Genomic DNA, 26,455 nt, shown 5'->3' with positions numbered 1-26,455 from the left:
TTTGGAGCCCTGACTAACCTTGTGTCCTCTTCCAGGAGGTGAGGGTCAGTGGAGGGATCAGGAGGAGGTGGATTGGGGATCTCAGAGGAGGAAGAGACAGTTGGGAGGATCTGTGCAAAATGAACTGAAACATCTTTTGCTATTTTAACAGGAAACTCTAATCTCAAAGCTGTTTTAGAAATACTGCCTAATCTCGTCTCAGGTGTCAGAGCTTTCACAGATCTAAGTTGATAAATCATTTGACCTTGGGAGGTGGGTTCGTATTTGAATTAAATGATTCTCCCTTCTGTGCCTCATCTCACATGTAAAGCTTGCATCTCTGCATGTCTAGGCTGTTCCTCTTGGAAGGAGTTCTTTAGGTTGAGAAAATTTACAAAGTATTTTTTATATCAGTGCTGGCATACACGGGTGCACAGCAGTTGAACAAAATAGAGAGTAGATGACTGTCCACGAGGACATGGACCACTGACAGCATTGCAGAAACACCTCAAATTAAAACCTTCATATACTATTGTGGTGACAAGGAAGTGTGACTCCCTAAATGCATTTTTGAAGTTTGTTGCTGCCCAGAGTTTACCAGGTTTATTGGCTTTCTGTGGACAGATTTTGGTTGGGAGGAAGGGCTACAGGGGCAGCCTTTGTGAGAAGACACCAGGAGCCACTCCCATGTTGGACAGAGCCAGTTTTCAGCCAGCTTCAAAATGGACCTGCCACTGGTCAAAACTGAGCTTATCAGTGATGCTGTGGTGCCTCCAAGATAACACATTTAGTAAAGGAAAAAAAAACACTGCATAAAAACAGTGAGAGAGAGGAGTGAGAAAATGTGAGAGAAACAGCCCTGCAGACACCGAGTTTAGAGAAAAAGGAGGAGGAGGTGAACCATGAACCAGAGCAGAGATTCCTCTGCAGCCTGTGGTTAAGACCCTGGTGAGGCAGGCTGTCTGTCTGCACTCCATGAAAGTCAAAAGGGGAGCAGAGATCCACCTGCAGCCCATGAAGGACCTCATACTGGAGCAGGTGGATGTGCCCTGAAGGAAGCTGCAGCCTGTGGAGAGCCCAGGCTGGAGGAGGCTCCTGACAAGCACTGTGGCCCTGTGGAGGGAGGAGCCCATGGTGGAGCAGGTTTTCTGACAGGAATGGTGGCGTGTGGGGGACCCATGCTGAAGCAGTCTTTTCCCAAAAGATTGTAGCTCATAGGGAGCACCTACAGTGTAGCAGTTCTTGAAAATCTGCAGCCCATGGCAAAGACCCATTCTGAGAAGTTAGCGAAGGACTGTACCCCCTGGGGAGATCCAGCGCTGGTTTAGGGGAGCAGAGAGAGCAGTTAGAAGAGTCAAGAGGCAAGTTGTTATTGACAGATCGCACTCCCCACTCCCCCTTTGGATCTTGAAAGCATAGGAGGAAGGGAAGAGACTGTCTTCATATCTGAAAAACTTCAGAATGCAAACTTCTCTGAGTCTTTCAGTTTTAGTGCTTCCACAGTTTTTGTGTTTATGGCAGATGAGTGGGTCTGTCAATATATCTGTAACAGCCAACTGTGCCAGGGCTTCCCATGTAGGAGCTGAAAACATAGGGGAAAGCATTTTAAGATGTTCATTCCAGAACCTATGTCCTGGAAGACAAAGGATTTGTGAGTCATGACTCTGAAGCAGGATTTACCATGTTAGACTGCAGGTCTTCCAGATTCCTACCTGTATGGTACCCATATCTGGTACCTATTTGCTACTGAGCAGAACTAACATTGTTGGCAGACCAGCTGTACTCTATTTATCAGACTTCACTTTGTAAATATATTGTTTAGAGGATTAAAACTACATGGGTATAACTTGGGAATAAGAAGAAGTTGGAATTTTTTGTTTTTCAAGATAGATTTCCGTTTAAAGTGAGGGACTTATCTTCAGAACAATAATAGGGGCTTTAGGAAATACTTCTGTCATAGAGAAAGAAGACCACGTGACTTGACTGTGTCTCAGTGAACCCTGCAGTATACAATTTTTGCCATTTTGACATTATGATGTGAGTCGCCTGTTCTTTTAAAGTGATGGTACTATCACGTAGTTCAATCTGCTAGAATAGAACATACTTAATTCATATTACAACTACTGAAATAAGATTTTCTTGGCTATTTAAGGTGCATTGCAATATCTTCTCTGGAGTCTGTTCCAAGTGGAACAGACTGGGCGGAGAATGGATCGAGACTAGCCCTGAGAAGAAAGCCTTGGAGGTGTTGGTGGACAAGAAGCTCATCATGTTTTGGCAATGTGCACTCACTGCACAGAAAGCCAGCCATGCCCTGGGCTACATCAAAAGAATTGTGACCAGCAGGATCAGAGAGGTGATTCTGCCCCTCTAGTTTGCTTTCATGAGACCCCACTTGGAGTACTGCATCCAGCTCTGGGGCCTCCAAAACAAGAAGGACATGGAGAAAGTCCAGAGGAGGCCACTTAGTTATCCCAGGGCTGGTGTACCACTCCTATGAAGACAGGCTGCAAGAGCTGGGGTTCAACCTGGAGAAGAGAAGGCTCTGGGGAGACCTTAGAGAAACCTTCGAGTACCTGAAAGGAGCCTACAAGAAAGAAAGATGGAGAGACTATTTACAAGGACATGTAGTGACAGGACAAGGGGTAATGACTTTAAACTTAGAGTAGATTTAGGTTAGATACTAGGAAGAACTTCTTTATTGTGAGAGCGGTGAGTCACTGGAAGTTTGCCCAGAGAGGTTCTGGACATCCCTGGAGATGTTCAAGACCAGACTGAACAGGGCTCTGAGTAACCTGGTCTAGTGGAAGGTGTCTGTTCCCATGGCAGGGAGTGTTGGAGCTAGTTTATCTATAAGGTCCCTCACAACCCAAACCATTCTATGATTCTATGAGTCTGACCTCCACATTCATCTTATCTTTGGTGAAACCAATGGCATTGCAAAGTTTGCAAGAGAAAATCATGTGTGGTACGGGCAGTAAGTTGTCAGCTATGAAGAGATGTCTGGTTTAAATTATTAATATATTTCAAAGTATGCTCATGAAATTGTATTTGTCATTGGTTTATATTTGTGAGGGAAAAAATCTTGAACAAAATTTTCTTAGAATGCTAATATGTGACTGTTTTACCAAGCGTAATTTAGTGCATTTATAATAAGTAAAATGCTTTTAAAAGTGTAAGAGAAATGGATAAAGAATTAGGAAATCCAGGTAGTCATGTTTGCCTGGAGGCATTTTCTGAGAACCGTAGTGAGTCAGAATGCAAATCCTCATGGCTTTGCTGATTTTTGTGGTCGCTACTGATTACTGTAAAATTGATTCAGGAGTGTTGCAGGATCTCTGCATATGTTTAAACCTCATCTCTGTAGTGTCACAGGCATTTTTCCTCTCTGTGGGTTTTGTACTGAGTAGGAAAAAATTCTCATAACCTTCATCTTAGCATTTTTTTTCTTATCGAGGAACAAAGAAAGATAATATTCAGTTACTTCCGAGTCTTGATCTCAAGTTTAATAGCACAAGTTTTCTTGGGTTGGCTATTTCAGGATTTTAATGGTATTCAGATAATGTTTTATCAATTTGGATCTAGACTGTAGCAAGGATAGTTTACTTCGAACATGAAGAACTATTATTCTCATACTTTTAGTTAAAAGTACTGTAAGGTCATATAATGTTATTTAATGAAATTTCAAGTTTTACTTTTTTCTTCATCCTGAGAATGAATTTGAGCTTTAACTCCACTACGTGTACAATTTCGCAGCTTGACGTTGATTTCTTGAATTTTTCATTATGTGGAATTTTACTATATGGACCATGTGTTACAAAAGTACCCTGTGCCCCTGTAAAGCTTCAAAGAAGTAAGACAATATAGAGCCTTAGCAAGGAATTTCTCTAAACAGAAAACATTAAGTAACTACCACTTACATATGTGAGATTTGTGTTCAGTTATTTCAGTTGGCAAAGTTAACTGCAATGTGTTTGAAAATAGAGGAGGCCTGCCATATCCTCACGGAAACACTTTTAAAACACTGAGAAATTCCTTTGCAGAGGAAACTAGCATGGAGGATGTGACTCCAGAACTGAATGAATGCTTATACAAGGAAGATATAAGAAATAAGTATTTAAAAAGGGTTATTAATAAGAAAGATTGTGTTGAAAAAAAGAGAGAGTATAGAGGACATTTACTACAGAAATGAGAGCCTAAGTCAGGATTTTCACTGAAAAATGAAATTTCTAGAGGACTTTTAAATGACAGCAGAAGGTCATTTACATATTTAAATAAAAATACAGGAAATAGGAAAATAATTGAAACTGTTCTATATTGATGACGGGACAGAAAAGCAGGAAAATCTAGTTGGAGACTTAAAACTAATAGATACTTCACATTGATTTTCACTCAAGGAGAATGTTGACCTTAAAAAAGGTGTGATGACTAATGAGAATAGGGGAATGACCTCTTTCTTCTCTGCTTCTTCAAGAATTGGTTTGCTGAAGGACAGATAAAATAACAATATATAATGATACTTCATAGTAGAGCTGTTAAATGAGTTGTGATATGTATGATCAGTGAAGTTATAGAACAGGTTTTATGGAAAGAAAGCCTTAAAATATGGTTATAGACAAAAAATCTCATAAAATGCAACCAGAAGTTATTAAGGTAGAAGGTATAGGATTAATCCATATCTTCCAGTTGCCAAGAGAATGAAATGAAATAGACATGCTCTTAAGAGAAGTGATTTATGAAAATAGAGACAAACAGGAGAGTTAAAAGGCAGGAATGAAACTAAGGAGAAGATGGCAACAAATGGTGGTAGAAGAGGAGGTACCAGGCTGGAGAAGCACACCTACAGCAGGAAGATATTGGTTGGCTAATTTTACGGTAGACACAGAGATAAAAAGTCAGAGTACCATTATGGAATTTTCTGAAGAAGCAGATAAATACATAGATATAAGCAGGCTAAGAATGTAACTGTGGAAGTAAATAATTTTGAGGAGTACAGTAATAGGTGTGACATAATGGAAAACAAATAATAGTGACTAATAAAAATATTATACTATAAGCAGAAATTCATCATTTGCCAATGACTTAGAAGGAAAAAGGAGCAGATTTTGATCCCAATATGATCATCAGCCATCACCGAGGTGCAGATTTAGAAAAACGCAACGTCCTAGTAGGATAAGTCAGCAGAAATATGGTAGAGATGGGAAAGTAATGTAAAAAGAAGCAGAAAACCTTCAACTGAAACTCTCAACGTGTCAGTCATCTGTATTCAAGCAAGATGAGATGAAACTGGGAAAGACAGAACAATGCTTCCTGAGATGATTAGTGGAATGGCAAGCCAGTTGTTTGATGGGTCTAAGGGAATGTGTGTTGTATGGTCCAGCAAAGAAAATACTGAGAGGGTTTGTAAGAGGTGTGTTTCAATATATTAAAGGGGAACTTAGGGAAAGGAAAGCTTTTGAAAAAGCTTTATTTATATGTAATCTGGCTATGAAAATCCTTAGGTTGGGGCCCATAACACTGGAGCAGCATATAAAATCCAAAACTGCCATCAAGCCACTTGCTCCAGTTCTGGCATCGGAACTGGGTAAATCACCCAAATCTTAGGAGAGAAATGCACCAATTGTATTTTTAGCTCTTTATGCAGTAAATGTAAAATGAAAGAATTAAAGCTGAACTGATTTGAATTTGCTAATGGTGTGTGCACTGTACCCTCACTGTGCTGCAATCGCAGGATGGCTGTGACCTCCAGGCTAGAAGAGAGGAGGCCATCATCTAGTTAAAAGGGTGTGTCTTAAGTTTTCCCATGGTTAGGGTATGTGAAAGAATGCATCGGGAGAAGAGAGGATCTGGAACAGGAGAGCATAGGAAATACATACTTAGGAGAAAATGGATACAATGATCCCGAGATGGATTGTTCCTTTCTCCATTTTATGTGATTCTGGAATAGGTAACACTATTAATGATCACACAGTTTTTAATAACTTCTTTTGTGCTTCAGAAAAAATGGGATGTTTTTCGTTAGACCCTTTATGAATTAGAAAGGCAGGATTTTATGCCTGCTTTTATGTGCATAGATCAGTAAAGTCCTTATCCAGTCTGATGAGATCAATAAAAGTCTTTCTCCATGTCTTAAATGACTCCAAGAGCAAATCAAAACTCAGAATATATATTCAGGTCAATTGTTTTCTGGTTTTGAGATTAACACAGAGCAGAAATAAAAGGTTTGGGGCAAAATTCTACTCACACTAACTTACTATATTTTACTTCAACTGCCCTCTTAAAGTCAAAGAGATTATTAATGAACTAGGTTTTTACTCAATGTCTCTAGAAGTTTTAATGTACCACAAGGGCTTCCTGCTTAAAAGGGAGCAAAGGTTCTACATTTTTACAATTCAAAATGTCCAAATTTCACTTACAAGGTCAGTAACTTTTTTTTATGATTTTCATATTTTAGAATGTGAACACTTTTCGGTTTAAGCCAATGGAAATGCTTAATGTCTGATAATATGCAGAGCTATAGTTAAAACAGCATATGTTGAATGCAAAAATACATCATATTTATTTTATATTTTATTTTAGAACAAAAATTCTAGATACAGTAACATTCTATGAATGGGACCCAAAGGTCACACACAGAATGTTACTTAGCTATTCATTTATTGGTTTCCAGAACAAAACACATGTGAAAATTGAATTTAGCTATACAGGCAGAACTGGAAATCTTCAAATTAAAAATTTGGGGATGTTGGAATGTGTAAGTGCAGGTTAACATATTCTGTCACGACTTAAACTCTTGTTTGTTTGGTTTTTCATTTCTTTCAGTTTGCTCCCAGTATTCTAGAGGAGTTTTTGCCATTTTTGGACTATATGATAAGAGATCAGTACATACCTTGACCTCATTCTGCAGCGCCTTGCACATCTCCCTCATCACGCCAAGTTTCCCCACAGAGGGTGAGAGTCAGTTTGTGCTGCAGCTGCGGCCATCCCTGCGGGGAGCCCTCCTGAGCTTGCTGGATCATTATGAATGGAACCGCTTTGTTTTCCTGTATGACACGGACCGAGGTAAGTTGTGACCCAGCTTTCTTATCTTTATTGTTCAAAATGACTTTTGCAAGAGCTGTGAATTTTTATGTCCCATTGAGAGCTTGGGGAGTCAAATTTTAAGGGGCCTTTGAAGTGAAATACCTCTGACTGTGTAGCTGTGTGACTGAATCTAGAATTCCTTTCTCTGCAAAAATTAGATATTGCATGTACATAGTATGTAATCGACCAGCCAAAGCCTGTGCTTTAAGTCTAGAATACTAAAACATCTTAACTAATGTTAGTGAAACAAAGACACAGTTCAATAAGCAGAATTTTACAGCACTGTTCACTCTTCAACTCACTTTGTAAGTGACAGCAGTACAAAGAAATAGAGAGGAACAACCACTTCTCTGCATCTACAGTGGTGTAAGCTGAGATGTGAGTGAGCATGTGGGACTTCCAAACTTTGGAAGGTCAAGGCACAGAAAGGGTCTACCCTCATGCTGTGTCAGAGTAGAGGGGGCAAGAGGCAATACCTGCCAGGCATGAGATAGCCACAGGCCAGCAGAGGGAGAGAGTGCTGCAGTAGCCTATCTTCTAGTCCTTTCATCTGGAGTTCTCTCTGTGCTGGACTACACTTTTATAAAATACATAGTTCATTACAGAAAAGGGTACACTCTCTATCCACAGTCTCCATTCCACATCCCAGAGCATCTCAGAACTGGTAAAATGGTAAAAAACTGCAAGTGCGTTACTACACCTCACCACTCAGTGAGGAATTGAGAGGTAAAATCTGTACTCCAAGTTGTGTGTTTGTTCTGCTGGCAAAGCCTTCTGCCTTTGTTTATGGAATAGGATTGAGCCAACATAGCTGAGCTTCTGTGAAAGAGGCAAGATTTTTATGTTGATGAGTTGCTTTCAGGGGGGAAGCAAGCGGCATAGCTGTAGTCAAATAATTATTTTACTACAGCTGTTTCAATATAGTTTCCCATGTGGACAGTATATTCTGGAATTAAAGTGGCTTTATTCCAGTATAATTACTCTACAGTAGAAAGAGGGAATTACGTTAACCTAACTAAATCTGTTTAATTATTTGAGTACGGCTATTGAAGTCAATTTTCTCATATCTACAAGCACTAAATTTTAGCGAGTTTTTAGCTTGATATACTGCCTAAATACCTGAATTTAAAACAAAATTAATATGGAAGGAAGAAGTTTATATTGTTCCATAATTGTTTGTTGGTTTTAAACTAAATATTTTTTTAATTCTTGCTGGACCCATAAAGGAAGTTCTGGGATTAGATGACTGGAAAGAGAAAAATGTAGTGGAATTTAAAAGTATTTCTACTCAAGATATAGTTATAGGTAAAAAGAAAACAAGCAGATAATTACAGATGTGGTCCTACAAGTTCAGGAAATTGTTAAGAGAAGGAGTGCACAACCTTTCTCATCCAAATTCACACCCCTGATTAAATTGAGACATCATTTTTAAGCATGAGATATCGCACCAAGGACAGTTTCAAAATGCAGTCTATAGCAGCATGGTTAATAAATGATTCTTATGGCATTGAACTCAGCAACTCTGAACTCATCAGCATGTCTTTGATAAAGCGATGACATTTGCCAGCTTGGATGCAGGAGGTGTGTCATGTGAAAAGTGGGAGTTTAGATTTTTGTCTGTCAGTATCCTCGGTAGAGTCGAGACCCTGGTGCCCAACAGTCTGTCAGCATCTCGTAATGAGACCCTTTGCCAACAGATTTGCAAGATCAGAGGGTACCTCAACCTTCCCTGTTAGGGGAAACTCAACAGAGCCAAGACTCCTCAGGGCGTCCTGCAACTGGTGTTTTCCACTGCTGGCAACTGCAAGGAACAGTTCACAGAGTAACACTTCTTATTAATACAAATTGTAACAGATTAATAAGGTTCGAAGGTTGATAGTGTCTACTGCAAAAATATGTTTTAAAGCAATCTACTGATACATACATTAAGCAAGCACAAGCTCTGATATGAAGCAATCTAACTAATATGCTGTGGGGTGAGCACAAGCAAAAGCTCTACTCCAAAAAGCAGCATTAGAGTATATTTCTCACCCAAGATGTCCTTCTTGGGGGGGAGAAGATGGGCTCAGCCTGTTGACTGATCCCAGCAGTTTTGGTGGAGGTCTTCTCACACTTTCCCCCTATCCCCAACTTACTTTTATACTATTTTCTTTATGTTTGGGTGGAGTTTGAGTGTCTCTAGTCATAAATAACTTTTATTTTTGATTAGTGTATTTAATGGGGGAGCAGTGGTCGTGGTTTGATACCTGAGGAGGGGGGTTGACATGATTTTTGCTTTCAGCAGCAGAACATCTTGATTCTCCCTTATCACACAGATACTGTATGGTCTCAGTGCACAATGTTCTCCCATTCTGTTGGGATTAGAATGGAGGGGGGGCCACATACCTCCACTTTGTTCCACACTCCGTTCTGTTTCTGTGAGCAGATGTTTATCGTTGTACTGGGGAGCATGTCAACCTCAGTCCATCAGGGAACTGCAGCTGCTTTTTACCTTAAAATTCTGAATTTCCACTAGGTTTAACTCTATCCGTCATCCCACATGGTGCTACATTGGATAGTCTCTCAAATTCTAAATAGGTCTTGTGATGCAGTTTAATGCAGGAGAAAATAAGATTCAATGCATCTTTTGGTATTAAGATTAATATAAAGACACATAACTGCTGAATAAATTTTCACTACCTTTACACGAGAAAATTTAAATGTGGACTTGAGATATGATAAAAAAAAGTAAGCATCATCTCCTACTCTCAGAGTAACTAGAAAAAGAAAAAAAAATCATTAATGTTGAGTCATAGGGTCTTTGTCAGTGAGACCTGAAATTAACCTTGTCCAGATTTTTACCAGAGATCCTTCCTTTACATGCCAGATGACAGTCTCCCTGTCTCTCTGAGCAGCCCCCTCAAAGCAAATTGAAGGAAGGTGAATCCCCTCAGGCTTTTGGTTTTGTTACTGGGCCTGCAAGTTGTCTTTGCAGCTTGACTGGGAAGCTATGAATAAGCTCTTATGGGGGAAGGTAAGCAATACGCATAGATTCCAGCCCAACAGAGTAGGTGTCTGTGAAGAAGGCAGTACTTAGCAGCTATCAGTACTGTAAAAGGCAGAAATCCTTGGCAGAAGGCCGTATGATGAAATTAACTTAGGCAAGCCTTCATCAGCAGTGGTGGGCAAATGCATGTTGTTTTCAGACCTGCTCTCCTGGAGCTTTTCCATCCTCCTTGTTTCTTGGTTTGGTTGCATACAATTACTGCTTGCTCTTAGGGGTTGAAGAATTAAGTACTATTACTGAGTTAGGTTTCTCTGCTGTATCATTTCGTTCAACTCTTTGCCACTGGGAGCATCTATGTTAACATTTCATTTCAGGTCAGGAGTGCACTTTTGTCGCATCTCTCCACGTTGTTCCCACTTACTGCACTGGAATTTACACCATATAGTAGTCTTGGACCTCACAAACTCTGATGAGGTGGTGACTTCAGCTGTTATGTTAAACCTTCCTTTCTGATGTTCTGCCAAACTCACAGTCTGGAAAATCACTGTCCTGTGACAGGATGCAGATACTAGGAAGAATGGCAAAAATACAAAATTAATTGGATCTAGCAGGGGACATTACAGAAAAGGAGAACAGGTTTTTCAAAAGGCATTAGACCTAAAAGAAAGATGAAGGAAAATTCAGCTCATTATTTAACAGGGGAAACTGAGCAAGGAGAGAGTGACACCGGAAGCTAAAACCTGAAGGGTACTTTTATTTCAATACATTCCTCTTTCTCTTGCCCTTCTTCCATAAAAAGGTTTAATTATGACCCGGTACTTAATACGATTAATATTAACAGCAAAGTTCCAGGAACACAGACAGAACAGGGAAAAAGCACACTGTAGAACACCGAGTTATGCAAAGCATAGTAGGAAAGGGCTGAAATGAAAACTATGCCTCCTTGAGATATCCAGAGGAAAGGGAAGTCTAGGGTGGGAGAAGTGTTCAGTTAATATTTGATGTGACCTCTAAAGGGAATTAAGTGAAAGAAACAAATGAGTACACCAGAAGAACATTCAGTTTATATACGTTGCTTTATTGTGTTTGAGAGGTATTTAACTTAAAAAGAGGCATACAGTTAAAGGAAGCTGTGTATCTACAAATCCATGGGATTTTTGACCTGGCACAAGTGTGCCTACTGTATGATTTTGATAGTTGACAACAACATTTTCTGGCACCAGAAAGAATAATTTGGACCCTGAAACCACAGAAGAAGGCTGGAGAGGTGTGAGAAGCTGTTAAAGAATAAAATCATAGAATCATTTAGATTGAAAAAAACCCTTAAGGTCATCAAGTCCAAACATTACCCTACCATTGCCAATATGAAATATAGAATTGAGAGGTGCAAGAATCAAGCCTACAAGAGGTCAGTGTTAGTTTTCCACACTGTGTGCAACTTTAGTGAGACCTGAAATGGCTGAAGTTGCTAGTAAAACTGCAGAGATTACCCAGAGCTAAGGGATCCCAGAGTGGAGTGGTACAGGGGCTGTAGAGCAGCATTGGGACACATGGAAGGTGAGGGAGGATGGCAGCCAGCAAGCTGGAAACTGTTTTCACAAGATTTCAGCATCCATTTGAACTCAACTGTGTTTCCCAGCAAGGGTTTTCAACCCCCGACTGTGATAAAGAGCAGTAGCACAAAGAGTAGAGCTACCAGCTGGCCTAACAGTTGGTTCACTAGAGGCAAGGACTGTAAAATAGTTATATTCTCTAGAAATTAGGGATCACATGTGACCCTGTCTATGTGCCTTGTTAATGCTTTTTTTTTTTTTTTCTGTTGCTTATTGTAATTACATGTTCATAAAGCCAACTCAGTCCTGGTTGCAGGTGAGAAAAATTCACCTACTGTGCAAAAGGTAAATTTAATTTTCCCATATTTCTGGATAGTGTTTTTATAGCAACTCCTTTAAAGCTGAAACTGTTCTGTTCTATGACAATCTAAACCTGGCAAGTCCTGGTGGCCTGTTAGAATTAATCCTACAGTACACAGTGTAGCAATCTCAAGGCTTTTGTCTCTAAGGACTTGTGGAGGATAGATCAGTCCCAGGTGAGAACAGGAAATGTCTGGAGAAGGCAAAAAATGGTGCAGGAAATTTAAAACTCTCCCTCTTATATTGAGGGATATTATGGAGTTGTTTATTTGTAAGCAGTTTATCAGGCTAATCTAATTTTCTCATTTGGCAGAGTAGCTGGCCCAGCAGTAAGCATTAGGTTTGGTTGTATCCATGATTAGTAACTCCAGTGATATTGCCTCAGGACTGACATTCTCACAGAAAGAAAAAAAAAAAAGAAAATAGAGGTTCAACTATAGCATGGCAATTTTAAAAGCAGAAACCATAACCCCAAATTTTTTACTAATTACACATTTCAAAAGTAAGAGCTGGTCTCAGGTGAGGTGCAAGGGATTTGTCTTTGAATTTGTGTGACAGCACAAAGAATGGCTTTGGTGGGTACCCAACCTGGCCAAGGTATGATATAAGACTGGTTAAGGGTTCAAAGTGATCCTGTTAAATAGATAGATCAAGAAGGTGAAATGTGTTGAAGGTGGTACAAAGGATAAACAAAGTAGGGAAGAGTCAAAGGTACAAATACAAAGTGCAGAGTAACTGTCTCAGCACTAGTATGGTGGGAAATGTTTCAGGAGTTGGTGATCCATAAGAATAATGTAGGTACAGAAAGCTATATTGTTTCCAATAAAGTAGCTGTTACTTTGAAATTTAGAAAAAGAATGTTCATGTGAGAAATGAAAGCTGAAAAGAAAACTCTCTCTTCATATTGCTGGCTATGCTGCTTTGTCACATGTTGAGATTTCCACTGCGAAAGAAAGCATCAAAAATTTTCAGTAGGCTGAATAAATGGAATGTGATCAAGTGGACAAGACACATAGAGGACAACTTGATGACAGCAGTGTGTCCCACCACTTTTCCCTTGCCCTTAGAAAGCACCAGGTACTGTTCTCAGTTATATTAACGGCCTTTGGTATAAGCACAGCACAAGGATCAGATATCCATTGCTGGCATGGCACTGCAGTCACTGACCACCACATACAGATATGTTTCAGGGGTCCAGAGGAGAGGAGGAATATTTTTAAAAAAACTCAAACATGTCCTGTAAGAAAAAGCTTTACAAATTGAGATTTATTGTGTTTTGTTTTTTTTTAATTCTGGGACAATTAAGGAGCAAAGATCAACTCTTTGTACGCACTGAGATCAAGGCAAGAAATAGAACTATATAGGCATATTTAAAGTGTTACTAGGAAAAAATGTTTCAATAAGGTTTGAATAAGCTGATGATATTCTTACCACTAGAGTAAGATGGTTACCACTAGAGGTATTAAAGAAGAGGTTAGTAAATATCTGCAGTGGCAATCTGCTTTGCTGCATCCACCCCAGGTGATCTCTTATGTCCATCCCCTCAGGATTTATATTCATGTAATTTTCATGATTTCTCTGGGAAATTGGGAATGACTTCTTTGCAGTAGTTGGGAAACTGAAAAAATAATTTTCTACTATTGAGCGACTTTCAATAATATATTATTGCTATTCAATTATATAGCCTTTGTAAAACATTTGGTAGGTTCTGTTATTCAAAACCCAGATCAAAAGCATTCTAAGTGATCTAGGTATAAACACTGTAAAATCAGGTTGAAGGACTATAATTGTAATATGGTACTCAGTAAGTTAAGTTACCATTAGCTGAGCATTTAGGCAATGAAAGAATTGGCCCTAGATCAAGCTTTATTTGACATTTTTACTACACTTCTGAACAAATTTGTCAATGTCTCAATAATGAAAAAAGTGGTAATAAAATAGCAAGTTGTACAGTTATTTCAATACCTCAGTTGAAAGAACTAATCTTACTAAAGCCAGTAGTAATATAAATATATAACCTCCACATTTATCTGCATAAAAATACTGATTCAAGCCTCTTATTTGTGAAATAATTTACAAGGACAAAGTGTTTCTAATAAAAAAGCAAATTGCAGGTGAATGTACAATATAATACTGAAAAAAATTATTTTGACACCAAGTGCTCTTTAGTTATTGTTTTCTGCATAGCAGTGTTAAGCCCAAACTTGCATTACTCTTGCCTTAAACTGCTAGAATGTCACAGGGTGTTTTAGGTAATCCTGAGAAACAAGCTATGTGCTGGATTGTAAAGATTATGTTGGGAATCTGACTTTGTTCAGTCGCAGTCATCCAGTTGGTCTTGGTCTCCTTTTCATTACAATCACTGGGAAGAATTTGGAAGGATTCCCACAATAAGGATTTTTTGTCCTACTGACCTTTGGCAAAATGTCAGACAATAAAAGAGAAACATAAGTTCATGACTGTGTCCACTAAAAATGAAAGGTTTTTACCTGCATCATGCAGTTATGTCCCAAATCTTTATGAAATAAAGATCAGTGCTATCATGACATTGCGGAAATATTGATATTTTGTATTCCAGAAAACAAACAGCATCCAATACCTGGTCTCATAGTGTTTATTAGACTTCTGTAACATCTGGTCCATAAGTTTGAACTTTTCCATATTTTATGTCTTTACAATTCTTGAGGTCAAAATCATGTTCTTTCACTATATCAGCTGTTAACCTATTTCAGAGTAGATCCATTAAGTACAGTGGTCAAACTGGTTTGGAGTTGCAGTAGCCCAGATACGTCCCAGGAGTAGGATGGCACTTATGTTGTAGGTAAACAGGAAAAAATACTCACTAGATTTGATAAAAAGCTGTTTGTCTTCAACAAACACTCTACGTGGGCAGTGAATCATGTCATACATATTAGAATCCGATTACCACTGTGTTTGTTATTTACCAAAGTCATATTGTGATTTTGCACAGGCCAATCTGAACTGATACACAAAACATAGAGAAAAAAATACTTTATCAAATATCAGTGAGTTTAGAAAACTGTACTAATTCTGACATATGATCTGCTGCTGTCTGTACTCCATAACAGTAAATTCCATGTTTTTTAATGAAATAGAGTAATATATGTTATTCATCAGTAATTGGTTTGAAGCAGATTTTGTTTTGCCAGTGTTAGATCATTAATAATTATACCAGCAACATGCCAGCTGTCCTCATCTTCTCAGCAGGTGGTAGCAGCTTGAAAATATAGGTAGTAAATGCACACGTGAAACTGAAATATGACTGAATCCTAACATCAGCATCAGTAATGATACCGTGACTTTCCACCTTCCCCTTTTCTTACCACCAAAGAGAAGCAGAAATGGTAAACCAGAAGGGTCATCATTTAATGCACTATATGTAAAAAATCTTCCAGAGCTTTTGGATTGCTTTATTAAGTAGAAGCGCTCTTCTTCTTGGTTGAAATGATTGAACATTAGATCAAGGTTGAAATTAACAGAAAACATGGGTTTTGAAATCAAAAGCTGATCATCAAGTATACAGATGAGTCGCTTGACTTTGATATTCCATGTAAGATGTGGATCAAACTAAGCTGCATCAGAACTTTTCTGTGTGTTTGGTCATCTAGCTAAACACTCAGAATATGGAGTGCAGCCTAATATGTGAATGTCATAGAAATATATAAATCAGAAAACCTTAAATAAGCTGCTGCTCATTATATTCCTGATCTGAAGAATTTGCTTTCCTTACTCAGAGTTAGTGGATGCCATGGAGAAGACAAGAGACTCATGATATTTTAAATATTGCTTTTTAAGTTGCCATGACAGTGAATCAGCTTTGCCCTTTAAATGATTTGTTTGTGACAGTGTTGTAGAATCCTTAGAGCTAAATTCTTTTCTTAGTAGCATTTATCTCAGTTTTGCACATGTGTAACTCAAGAGTATGCTTTTAACTCCTATATGCTTTTATATTCCAACATTCTAATGTAAATAACATTACTACTTCCATTGGCTTGTTCTAATAATATCAGAGAATTGCATTTACAGAACCTGGCACAAATAGCTAATTTGTTGTTACCTGCATATGTAATGTATTCCTTTAAATGGAAACATATTTTTAGCTGTGTTTTAGCTGTATTTACTTGAGAGCAGGGCAGTGTGGTCTGTAATTCTGAATATCTCTTCCCATTTATTTAAGAGGTTTTCCATACAAGGACGTTATACTGCTGTTAAGAAAGGAAGTAACTTTATACCATTTTTTTCTGAAAAAAAAAAGCTGCTGTGTTGTTATTTTTCCTCTAGATTGTCTGCATAGCAAAGTTAAGTTCAGTTGCTTTACGAGATACAAAAAGCAACTCTGAGCACATTTCTGTGTATGTGCTGTACCTGAGTATATGAGTACATACTGAGTATGTAATGAGTAGCAATGTTAGTTACTTGCCACATACAGATGAGCAATAATGAAAGGTCCGAATACTGTGTGTTAGGAACTACATGCTTTAAAAATTGATTTTATTATTATTTGGTCCCAAATAAGAGGAGGGGGTTTATACGCATACTAATTGGACTTGTATTCATCTTTTCCGTGAATTAAACAAGTTACTTCCAGAGAACAAGTTATTACGCAGAAATTTGTGTTGTGATTCACTGATATTTAGCTTTCATATTAATCTTAGGGGTAGACTCTGTCCTTCCTTACATGTATCTACATCGGTGGTATCGCAATTGACAGAACCTTCTAAAAGCTATTTTCAGTGAAGGGACTGTGGCAGCCTTACATCAGCATAACCAAGAGCATCTTTTCTAAGTCTGAGGCTTTCCTATGTCACCACTACTCATTGGTCAGTAGTAACACTGCAGACATTTGATAGATACAACATCCAGCAGCGTGGACCTCCAAAGAAGGCCTTGAAAAGACTCAGACAAGGAAGCCAGCCACACATCCAAATGCTTATGCTTTAGAAATTTCTTTCAGTATGGACATCCGAGTCCTGCAGCTGCTGTACATAGCCTTTTATATGGCCACAGGTGTTGGCTTCAGTGCTGGAGCACGGAGTGGTAGCAAACAAAGGGGAGTATAGTCAATGCTGCCAGAGACCAGACATAGTGCCAGTTTAATACTGAATGTAAAACAAATACTTGTGCCAATTTGTTTTTAAATGCGTTTTTAGTTAGAAAAATTAGCTTGTCTTTTGAGAACGTTATCTATGTGTAGATGAATGTTCCAACTATAAAGAAGGCATTTTAAAAATAAAAATAAACAAAATATAGACTTACAAATATCAAAACCTACGGTTCTATTATTTATGCCCTTGTTGTTTAAAAAAGAATCAAAATGTATAAGACTGATTTGATTCTTCATGATCCCTCTTTGACATATTTTGTGAGACATTTATCCCTTATATAGTGTGACTTAGTTCTCCAGAGCTGGAGCATGAAGTCAAGGTAATTCTGCATAAGAATAAATCTCTGTTTATATTCAAAGGCATTTCTGGAGTTGCACATTCTTGATTTGGTTGATTGAACTGTCATTCTATCATTTTCTGCTTCTGTAAAGAATGCATATTTCAACATATTCAGATATTCACTATTCTGAGATTCATTTTGCCTGTAAGTGAAATGTATTTTAGGCGTTTCCCTTGTAAATTATAGTTGAATCCTATTTGCATACATATTTATACAAATAATTTATCTTTGGTCAATTCCAAAAGGAGTAGTTGAAGTATAGAGATCCTTTTAAAATGATTGACTACTTATCACAGTACTACAGCTGCTATTTCTGCCTCTGTACAGGGAATTTCCTGCACTAGTATTTACAGATAATAGCATTTACAGCTGCTTCTGTTACCAAAATTGCAATGCATGTTTGAGGTATTTAGAATTTTGAAATTGGAAAGAGATTTACCAAAGGGTCCTTTAATCCTAAGGTCTTAAAATCCTTCTTTTGTACTACTACCTTGGTGGGTTTTAATATTAATGCACACCTGGATGCAGCAGGAAGTTTTCCTTTGGACGAGGAACATACATTTTGTTCCAGTGTGACTTGTGCTACAAATGGCAAGCAGAACATTTAATGTAGTTTTCAGATCTGTGCATAAAGGATGAAAACCTCACCAAAGAGAAGGGTTGTGAATGCAAAACTGGCTGCTAGTCTACGTCCTTATAACAAATACGCATTTTATGTTAATCCATCACTGGGAAAAAAAGAAAGAAACTGTCCTGGGAGTAAGGACTTGTACCCTAGACCAGCCCTCGCCTAAGGGAGAGTAAAATCAGCATGGGACAGTTAGCTTTGGAAGATCGTGTGTAGATGCTTTCATTTCATAAAAGGTATTGGAGCTAATTCTCCTCTGTACAGAGTTCAGAATAAGAAAACTAAATAAAAAATTTTGAGTGTACATACACATAATAAACAAGTCTTAAATACAGAAAGATAATTATCAATATTTCAAAGAAGTCCCTCATACCAGAGAAATGTGTTTGCAGATGCTTTTATAAAATGATTTTATATATATGAATTAAATCAAGTGGAAACGAAGCAGTTTGCTTTGTTAGTAACTTGGTAAAAGCAAAGTATTATGCTATCTCTGTATTCAAATAAATCCTTCCTGTAAAACCAAAGTACTGTCCTTTATGTAATAGGATAAGGATAGTTTCAAATAGGTCTAAATTACTCAAAATACTCTTAAAAATCTAACTATTGATAGTGAAATAAGGCTGCTTTGCCAAAATTACTTTATAAACAGAGTTTGCATTTAGAGTACAAAACAGGTCATGAACCTTACCCTTAAAAACAAATGACTATCCCAATCACAGACCTTTAAATTATTTTTGTGGGGGATCTCCTTTTGTTTGTATTGAGGGTGTGGATGGCTTTTTGTCATTTTGTTTATATATATACATATGTGTATATATATAAATATATATGTCTAATAATATTTATATCTCCTAGCTTCTTCTGGATGCAGAACAGCTGAAGTCATTTAAATATCAAAAATCTTGTCTGACAAGTTCAGATAATACCACTGAAAAATCTTCTAGCAGTAATTTTAGATTATATTTTCTTTTTAATTTATATTTTCATTCTTATTAAACATTATATTAAAACCAGACTGCTTTTACAATCTTCAACTAGTATGTCTCAATGTCTCCATTATTTTGTTTCAAAACTATTCAAAACAAGAAACTCATCTAAACCAGTGTTTTCCCATGAAAAGCGTTTTGATACTTATTTTTGAAAGAAACAGTTTGAGGGAAAATGTCCCAGCTAATTCTATCAAATAATTGTTTTACTGAGAAAAGAATATCCTTCTTCTGAAGTTTTTCTTAAAGAAAGTTTTAAAATACCAGCAAGTCACTGTATATATCTTTTTGTTTGTGCCTTGTGCTAGATTGATTTCACATCCAAATTCTGCTTAAATAAGCAAAGCATTCTGCCAGGTATTTCCTAATGCAACTACATGCTCTTGATCTTGAGGCAGAATGAAAATCTCTGTTTCGAAGCCAAGGGTGACGTTCACAGTGTGCCTTTCTGCACAGGACTTCTATTGTCCTGTGAAACATCCCTCAAAAATCCCCACTTGATGCATCCTTCTCCTTCATGATCTGTTCATTTCCCCTTGTGAGAAGAGAAACTTTCTTTCTCCTCTGTATCAGAATATCCACTTATGGGTTCTGAATCCCATGTCTACATCATAGACTGTGTATAGAACTGAAGCAACTTTATCTTTGGTTGCTGCTGAAAACTCTGTTTGGTAGGGCCTTCCAAAACTCGACTCAGCTATTTTGTTGCTCACACTTCCACGCTGCAGGGAAGTTAAACTATTTTCAACTGCATTATCTTGTGAATCACCTCTGGATCTACCTCTGCATTCCTGCTTTCACATATTTGCCCAGATTTATTGACTTGATTCTGCTTTGATTTTCCTCCTTGATCGCTTAACATTGGCTTTTTTCTACAACTTCTTCTACTCCCTTTGCCACACTTTCCTGTTTCTATCAGTACAGTCCAGTAAGATTGATTAATTTTCAGTTCTTATACATTATTTGAGAATCTGGGAGCATCCCACTGCCACCTGTTTTTATCTCTGCTATTCACAATTATCACAGATCAAGATTTTTAGCTTGAAAATTTAAAAAACCCCTATGTAATAAGACTTACCCTATGTAATAGTCTATGTCTGTGGCTGCCATAGAGAAAAAAATTGCAGTTTTGTCTCCAGGATGAACAAATAACTATCAATCCTTTTAATACATCAGTATTCCAGTTTGAATGACATGAAAAAAATGAAAAAAAAGCCCCAACAACCAGATATTGTCTGTTTTTGTTTTTTTTTTTTAAATTTAAATCGTTTAAGAAAGAGAAAGAATTACAGTTTTGATTTACTTTCTTTATCGCTGCTAAAAATGCATGAATCACCAAGCAACAAAAAGAGAGGTTCACCAAGTGCATTATCTTGTATCCTCAAATGCACTTCCAGGCTACCAGACGAGTGATAATAGGAAATGCATAGAGGTGCAGTATTTTGTCTGTACCAAAAGATGAATTCACAAGTAGCCTAAATGCCAAATTACATAATTTCTTCTCCCGCAAGTCAGGCACGTTGTGGTGGCCACCACACAGCTGCTGGCCTGGGCGACATCCAGCCAGACACAGTCACAATTGTCTCTTTTCATCTGGGTCATTCTGAATTCCCTCAACAGGAAATGGAACACAAGCAGAAAAGTTTTAAAAACATCCCAGACATGAATCAACAAAAACTCTGAACATCTGCTCATCAAAGCTCATCAGAAAACAGTGTATTTTATTTACACTACTCTTCTGGGTGTAGTGAGAATGCCTAATGAGGTTAGAGATCACTAGAAAATATTGCTGGTGTGAAGTGTCCATTCCACTTGCAGGATTGCTGACCTAATGGACCCAAATGAAATACAGTGTATTTCTCTGCCATTTTATTATTTATTTTAGCATAAAGTGATATGATTTTATTAAAAAACACAGTTCACATCAAATCCAAGCTGGCTAAAAAAGGCTACAATATTTTAAAGAATATTTTAATTTCTTTTGAAGATAAAATGGTTCTAGTAAATGTGGAAATCAGGATAACAGAAAGTGCAGTTAGTGGATTCATCATAGATGTGAGAAACTTTTTCATGTGTAAGGAAATGCAGGCTCAGATCCTTAGATAGAGCAGCTGAACATAACCTACTGACAGCATCTTGCACTGCCAGGGAATTGGGCCACTGAGTTTAAATGTCTAATGTTATGTAGTTTTTCTGTTTCCCAGGAAATATCCTATACTCTGTGCTCATGTAGGATTTATGAATCCATGTGTCCTCACAGGAAGTCGTAGTACTGGGGCAGGTCTAATGTCAGCTTTGTCCACAGTAAGAGCTCAGATACCCTTTTTTTCAGCAGTTGGTATCTTTATGGAGCTAGTTTCAAGCTATTACGCAGGGAATTGGTTAGCTCAAAGGTGGACACTGACCTGAGCTACTTCAGTTACTTCAGGGAGGGGTCCACCTCAGCTACAGTGAGAAAACATTGGCTTTGACCTTGTCCTTGCAGATGTCCTCACACCTCTCTACCTATCAAAAGGGAAACAAAATCCTTTGCAGGAGTAAAATTTGTTAGGGAGCATAGGGAGTGTTTTAATTTTACTTGTGCACTGATTCTTGTCTTTTTTGGGCTTTTTAAACTGTGCCTGTCACCTTAGCATCAAAACACGACATACTGTTTCCTGCAAGATTTTTCTATTTGTGTTCGTAGGAAAGTATCTTCCTTTTAAAGGAAGCAAATGTAGCACCCTGGTCGCTCTCCTTAAGAGACAACTTGGAGATTATTCAGTTTTCTTAGTAAATTCCAGAAGCAGGAATACTTTCCTAGTGTTGATTTGGAGAAGAAGGACATCAGCAATGAATGACTGGAGCAGCTGTAAGTCACATAAGGGGTAATTATTTTTTGCAAGTGTGAAAGGGAATTTTATTCTGCATGTCTGCTGTGTAGCTACAAAATATTGCTGGCAGTGCCAAAAAGGCTAAACACCTGCTAAAAAAACTGTGAAGAAGATTATTTCTCCTTCTTACACATACACTTATGAAATACTTACTACACATTGGATCATCTCCAGTTTTTTTCTCTTTCTCTCAGCATTTTTCTAGCCATTGAAGCAATTGTTCACCCTCTCTGCCTGACCTGTGAAAAAGACATCTGCTTTGTAGAAAGGCCAAATATCAAAATATGACATGCTTCAGTTACCTTGTGCCAACCTTCTAGCATAAAACTCTTGTTTGTTTTTTAACCGACCCTCTTTTGATTTTTGTCACATGATTTTGTCATTAGGATGTGAGGCCAGTACTCTTTCCTGCTCCCTATCCCCCCTCATCAGGCTGGAAAGAGCTTCTTTCTGAATTCTCTCTACCTGTGCAGCTGTAAAGATGCTCTGCCAGCAATGCTAATGCTCCCTTGCCAGTTTTTAAGCATTCTGCCAAGTAGAAAGAATTAATAACAAGATCTGAATCATCTCTAAAGTAACCCCTGTGTCCTATTCCTCCAGTATGATGTCATTTTTCAGCTCCTGTCTCGGATAATAAGAAGTATCTCTTATACCCTCAGAGCTGAGAAGTGTGTCAGGGTGGGCCACACCATTTATTCAGACTACCCTTTTGCCTTTGCAGCTCTAAACGTTTAAAAACCTTTAGGCCAGATTTTACAGTCCATGTCGTGCTGCTCAGCTGGTGCAAAGTGGATGGACTCCAGCCAAACCTGGCGAGTGGCCACAGCCTTCCCCTCGTGCCCGTGAAGGCAGCTGGGAAAGGGCAGCGTGGTTCGTGTCCTCACAGCTTCTCCGTGGTGTTGCATGTGAGGCAGTGCAGCCTCAGGCCCACACCACCCTTGGAGGGGAGCCCTGGGCTGGGCTCAGCCCTGTGTGTGCGTGTGCTGGGCAGCACATCGGGCCATAGCTGGCATTGCCTCCTCTGTGGACATCCATGTTTTGGAGTAGAGCTTTTGATTTTCAGACTTGAAAACAGAGGAGTTGAAACAACTGAAGGGTTTGAGTGGAGGTTAAACTAAGAGGGAGAAACTACTAAACCCGAATCATACCTGATAATATCTGCAGTGTACATGGGTACTGTATCTTCAGCAGTAATTTTCCACTGCAATGTGGGCTTAACTCCTGTCTCTTTCTTTCATCTTGTTTCATCCTTTTTTCTCCATTTGGAAGCAGAATCAAAGATCTTAGAGCATCAAGATGAACTACCAAAAATGGAAGATGCTTTGGGATAGCTGTGCTTAGTTAGTACCACACCTTCAAGAAGTGCTGACAAGCATTCCTTTTAGGTTTCAAAAAAGTGTCTCATTTTTGTGTCAGTAGGAAAACTTGGCCTTTAGTCTCCAGAGAGCTCTGCAAGCTGCCTGGTGGTGTGCAAAGCAGGAGCAAAGGAGTGGATCATGCTCCAGTCAGCTGTGGCACCTGTTTCCTAGCACCTTTCATTCCTGTTGCAGCTACTGGTGGCTTGCTTTGGCTGAGTGTTATACTTTCCCAGTGCTCTGGGGAACAAGCATAACCTGGTACACTGTAATCTTCTCCCCTCCCTTCTCTCCTGTCTTTCTATCACACATGTCAATCATAAACTTTATTTCATATTTGGATGGCATCCTCTGCTTATCTCCAGCTCTCTGCAGTGCTTTTGGTTTTCCCCTGGGCATGAAGGCTTTGAGGCAACAGTCCTGAAGCTTTTTGTTTGTATTTCTGCAGCCTACATCTTCTATCTACTGTTTGGGAAGAAGGACAACACTAACTGTTTGTGAGGGCATCCCTAAACACCAGTGTGGCAATTCTGAGACAGCTTTTACTGGTAGTGTGGTAAAAAGCAAACTTCTTTATAGAAGTACAAACATGCTCTAATACTTTGTCATTCACCTGTCAGTGGCTGTGCCTTGGCCTTACTCTTCCCTCACCATGTGAGCTGCATATATATACCACATCACATTCCCTTTTTACCACATCATATAACCACTGCTTTTATTAGTAAGGGGTTATACCACATTGGCTTTGATGATAACAGTGCTCATTGGTAATGAACTGACTTCAGGTGCTGCTTAAAGCCCTGATGTGGAAGTGTGAGAGAAAGAAAACATCTTTTTAGGTGAAGTCCCACATGTCATCTTTGTCCTGGCCAGAAAGGGTCGTGTAGTTTGAGGCACCTGGTTCTGCAGGACAGTCTTCCATCTATTTCACTGTTAATACCTTAATACGACAAATTGATATGTCTGAAAGAGCTGCCTGGGACAAGCCACTAAATTCCTTCTGGTTCTCTGCTCCATTTGTAGTGAAGAGACAGTTTCTGAAGGCCTAAAAGTTATCTGGCTTGTAAAGAAAAATCCACTCTCTGGCAGAGACTGAAGTTATAAAATTTGACCTACTTAACTAAAAATCCTATTAGATGGATTTACACATAGCTCCCTGAAATCAGGTTGTCCAATATGAAGAATAGGACCTGAGGCCTTTTAATGGGGCCTGAAGCCTTAAAGCTGTGTAATGCTGTCAGGTATTTTTTCCAGGTTACTGTTCCTTGCTTCTTTCGGATTGTGGTGTTAAAAACAATGCAAACTAGTGTCTGATCCATATAGTGTCCAATGACTAAATCTGTAACATTACAATTTGATAAACATTGCTATAAACAAGAAAAAAAATTTGATCTTTTTTTTTTGCCACAACTAGTTACATGGCATGGCAAGATGGATTTCCTTGGAGGCTGTCGTGAGCTCTTAAACAGTCAGTTCTCATCTTAGCTTGCTGTAGTCAAACCTATTTTTTCTTGATTTCATAGCCCTTCATCTCACCCCATACTGCAAAACCATGTGACTTTATTTCAAAGCTAACAATAATGAGTGTTTTCTACCTTGAGTCTCTTGCTCGAAGAGCCAGGTGGTTTTGTGAAGCTCTCAGCACTCCTTTCTGTCTGAAAAGGAAATATAAAAAAGGAAATTTCTATCCTCCATTGTAGAAAAATGTTTGTGACCCCAAACACTTCAGTGGCTCAGAAATTAGGGGACAAAACAGAAATCCAAGTATATATTGTTATCTTTAAATCCCTTTTTTATTATTATTAGTCTCATACATTTTTTTTACTAACAAGCAATTATTTTTAGATCTTGTTTTGCTTATCTAAACTTTGGTTAACAAGATCCTACCAAAAAACCCCCAACAAATGAACCCCAAAAATAAACCCCCTGCAAAAGATCCTATGAAATCTACAATTGCCAATATTTTAATTCATTGTGATTATCCCCTACTCCCTTATTCTCTTTGACTTCTTCTTATCTTTTAGATAATAATATTCCTGTAAATGAGAGATATTTTTGCCAGAATCTTGGTACCTTCTTTGCCTAGCTGTCAGAATTTTTATAACCTGGACAGAAGCAGCAAATGCCTGTACCAGCTTGGAATAACTGGTGAATTTGCCTTTTGCATTTCCAGCAAGAGGCACTCAGAGTCACCCTTGGCAAAACTTGGTGAGATGTTTGGGATGGCATTTCTGTGCCCTGAGCAAACACCTTTTCCTCCGGTATCCTACAGTCTAAGCACAAGGAGAGGACATTACTGTGTTGGGCACATTGAGCTCTTACTGGCTGTGAGCAGTAATGGTACAGTATGCGTTACAAGGCGGAGTAGCTTACTTTCTAGGTAGTAATTGAAATAAGTATTTCAGTTCAGCATTGTCATTTCCTGTCTTCTTTATATGAGCGCTGATGGGGAGTCTTTGACAAAGAAGATACTTATATTTTAAAAATCTATAGTAATAAATACGTGCTGGCCACATCAATAAACTGTTTCCATCCTTTAGCTTTTAAAAATGATTGTGAATAACTCTATAAGAGGACTAGATTCACAACTGTCATCAAAAGCAACAAAAGAGGCGTTTATGCATTTATCCTCTGAAGGATGGTTCCCAAGGCTCCCTTCAGACATGACTAGTGTGCCAGGAGCTTGCAGGTTTTGCTAACCTTAAGTAAGGGAATCCCCACTGAGGGAGGGCTGGTTTCACAGACTTAGGATATAGCCCACGGATGCTTTCACTTACCATTACAAAAGTACATGTATACATATGTGTGCACGAGTAGGTGTGTGCCTACGTAAGTGTGCACATGCATATCTACACATGCATATCTGTGCTTTAAATTTTATTGTGCCCTGTATCTGCAAACAGAAGTACTCCATAGAATTTCACATCGACTTAGTGTGACTTGTCTAACTCAAGCTGAGAACAGGCCTCTTTTCCATGTGATGCTTCACATATGTTTGATCTCCATAGACTTGAATAGTAATGATATCTATTAGAATGAGTGCAAATGGAAAGTGAAATATTGTTGGTCTGAATTAAAACACTCTACACTGGTTTTGCATTTAATTATTTATCATAAATGATTATGAAAATACAAGGCCTTATATATTGATTCCTTGTTCTTCAGCCTATTGAGGTTTACGAT

The 26,455-nt window shown here is 38.4% G+C and overlaps 1 protein-coding gene across 9 annotated transcripts in view; it reads left to right on the top strand.

The window, feature by feature from the left end:
* The window catches only part of GRIA4 (glutamate ionotropic receptor AMPA type subunit 4), a 218,538-nt gene that overhangs the window by 65,487 nt on the left and 126,596 nt on the right, over positions 1 to 26,455 (top strand). For all 9 annotated transcript variants that reach the window (XR_007903235.1, XM_051779816.1, XM_051779811.1 and 6 more), the window contains exon 3: positions 6,802 to 7,041. Coding sequence is in view for 8 of the 9 variants with exons in the window: in XM_051779816.1 (XP_051635776.1) it covers positions 6,802 to 7,041 (240 nt within the window). In the remaining variant the exon portion in view is untranslated. The remainder of the gene's footprint in view (positions 1 to 6,801; positions 7,042 to 26,455) is intronic.

Source organism: Manacus candei, unplaced genomic scaffold (assembly GCF_025592945.1).
Source record: "Manacus candei isolate 608988 ecotype Guabito, Panama unplaced genomic scaffold, ASM2559294v1 h1tg000014l, whole genome shotgun sequence".
Classification (NCBI taxonomy): Eukaryota; Metazoa; Chordata; class Aves; order Passeriformes; family Pipridae; genus Manacus; species Manacus candei.
Note: the sequence above shows the minus strand (reverse complement) of the source record. Positions and strands in the feature narration are given on the sequence as shown.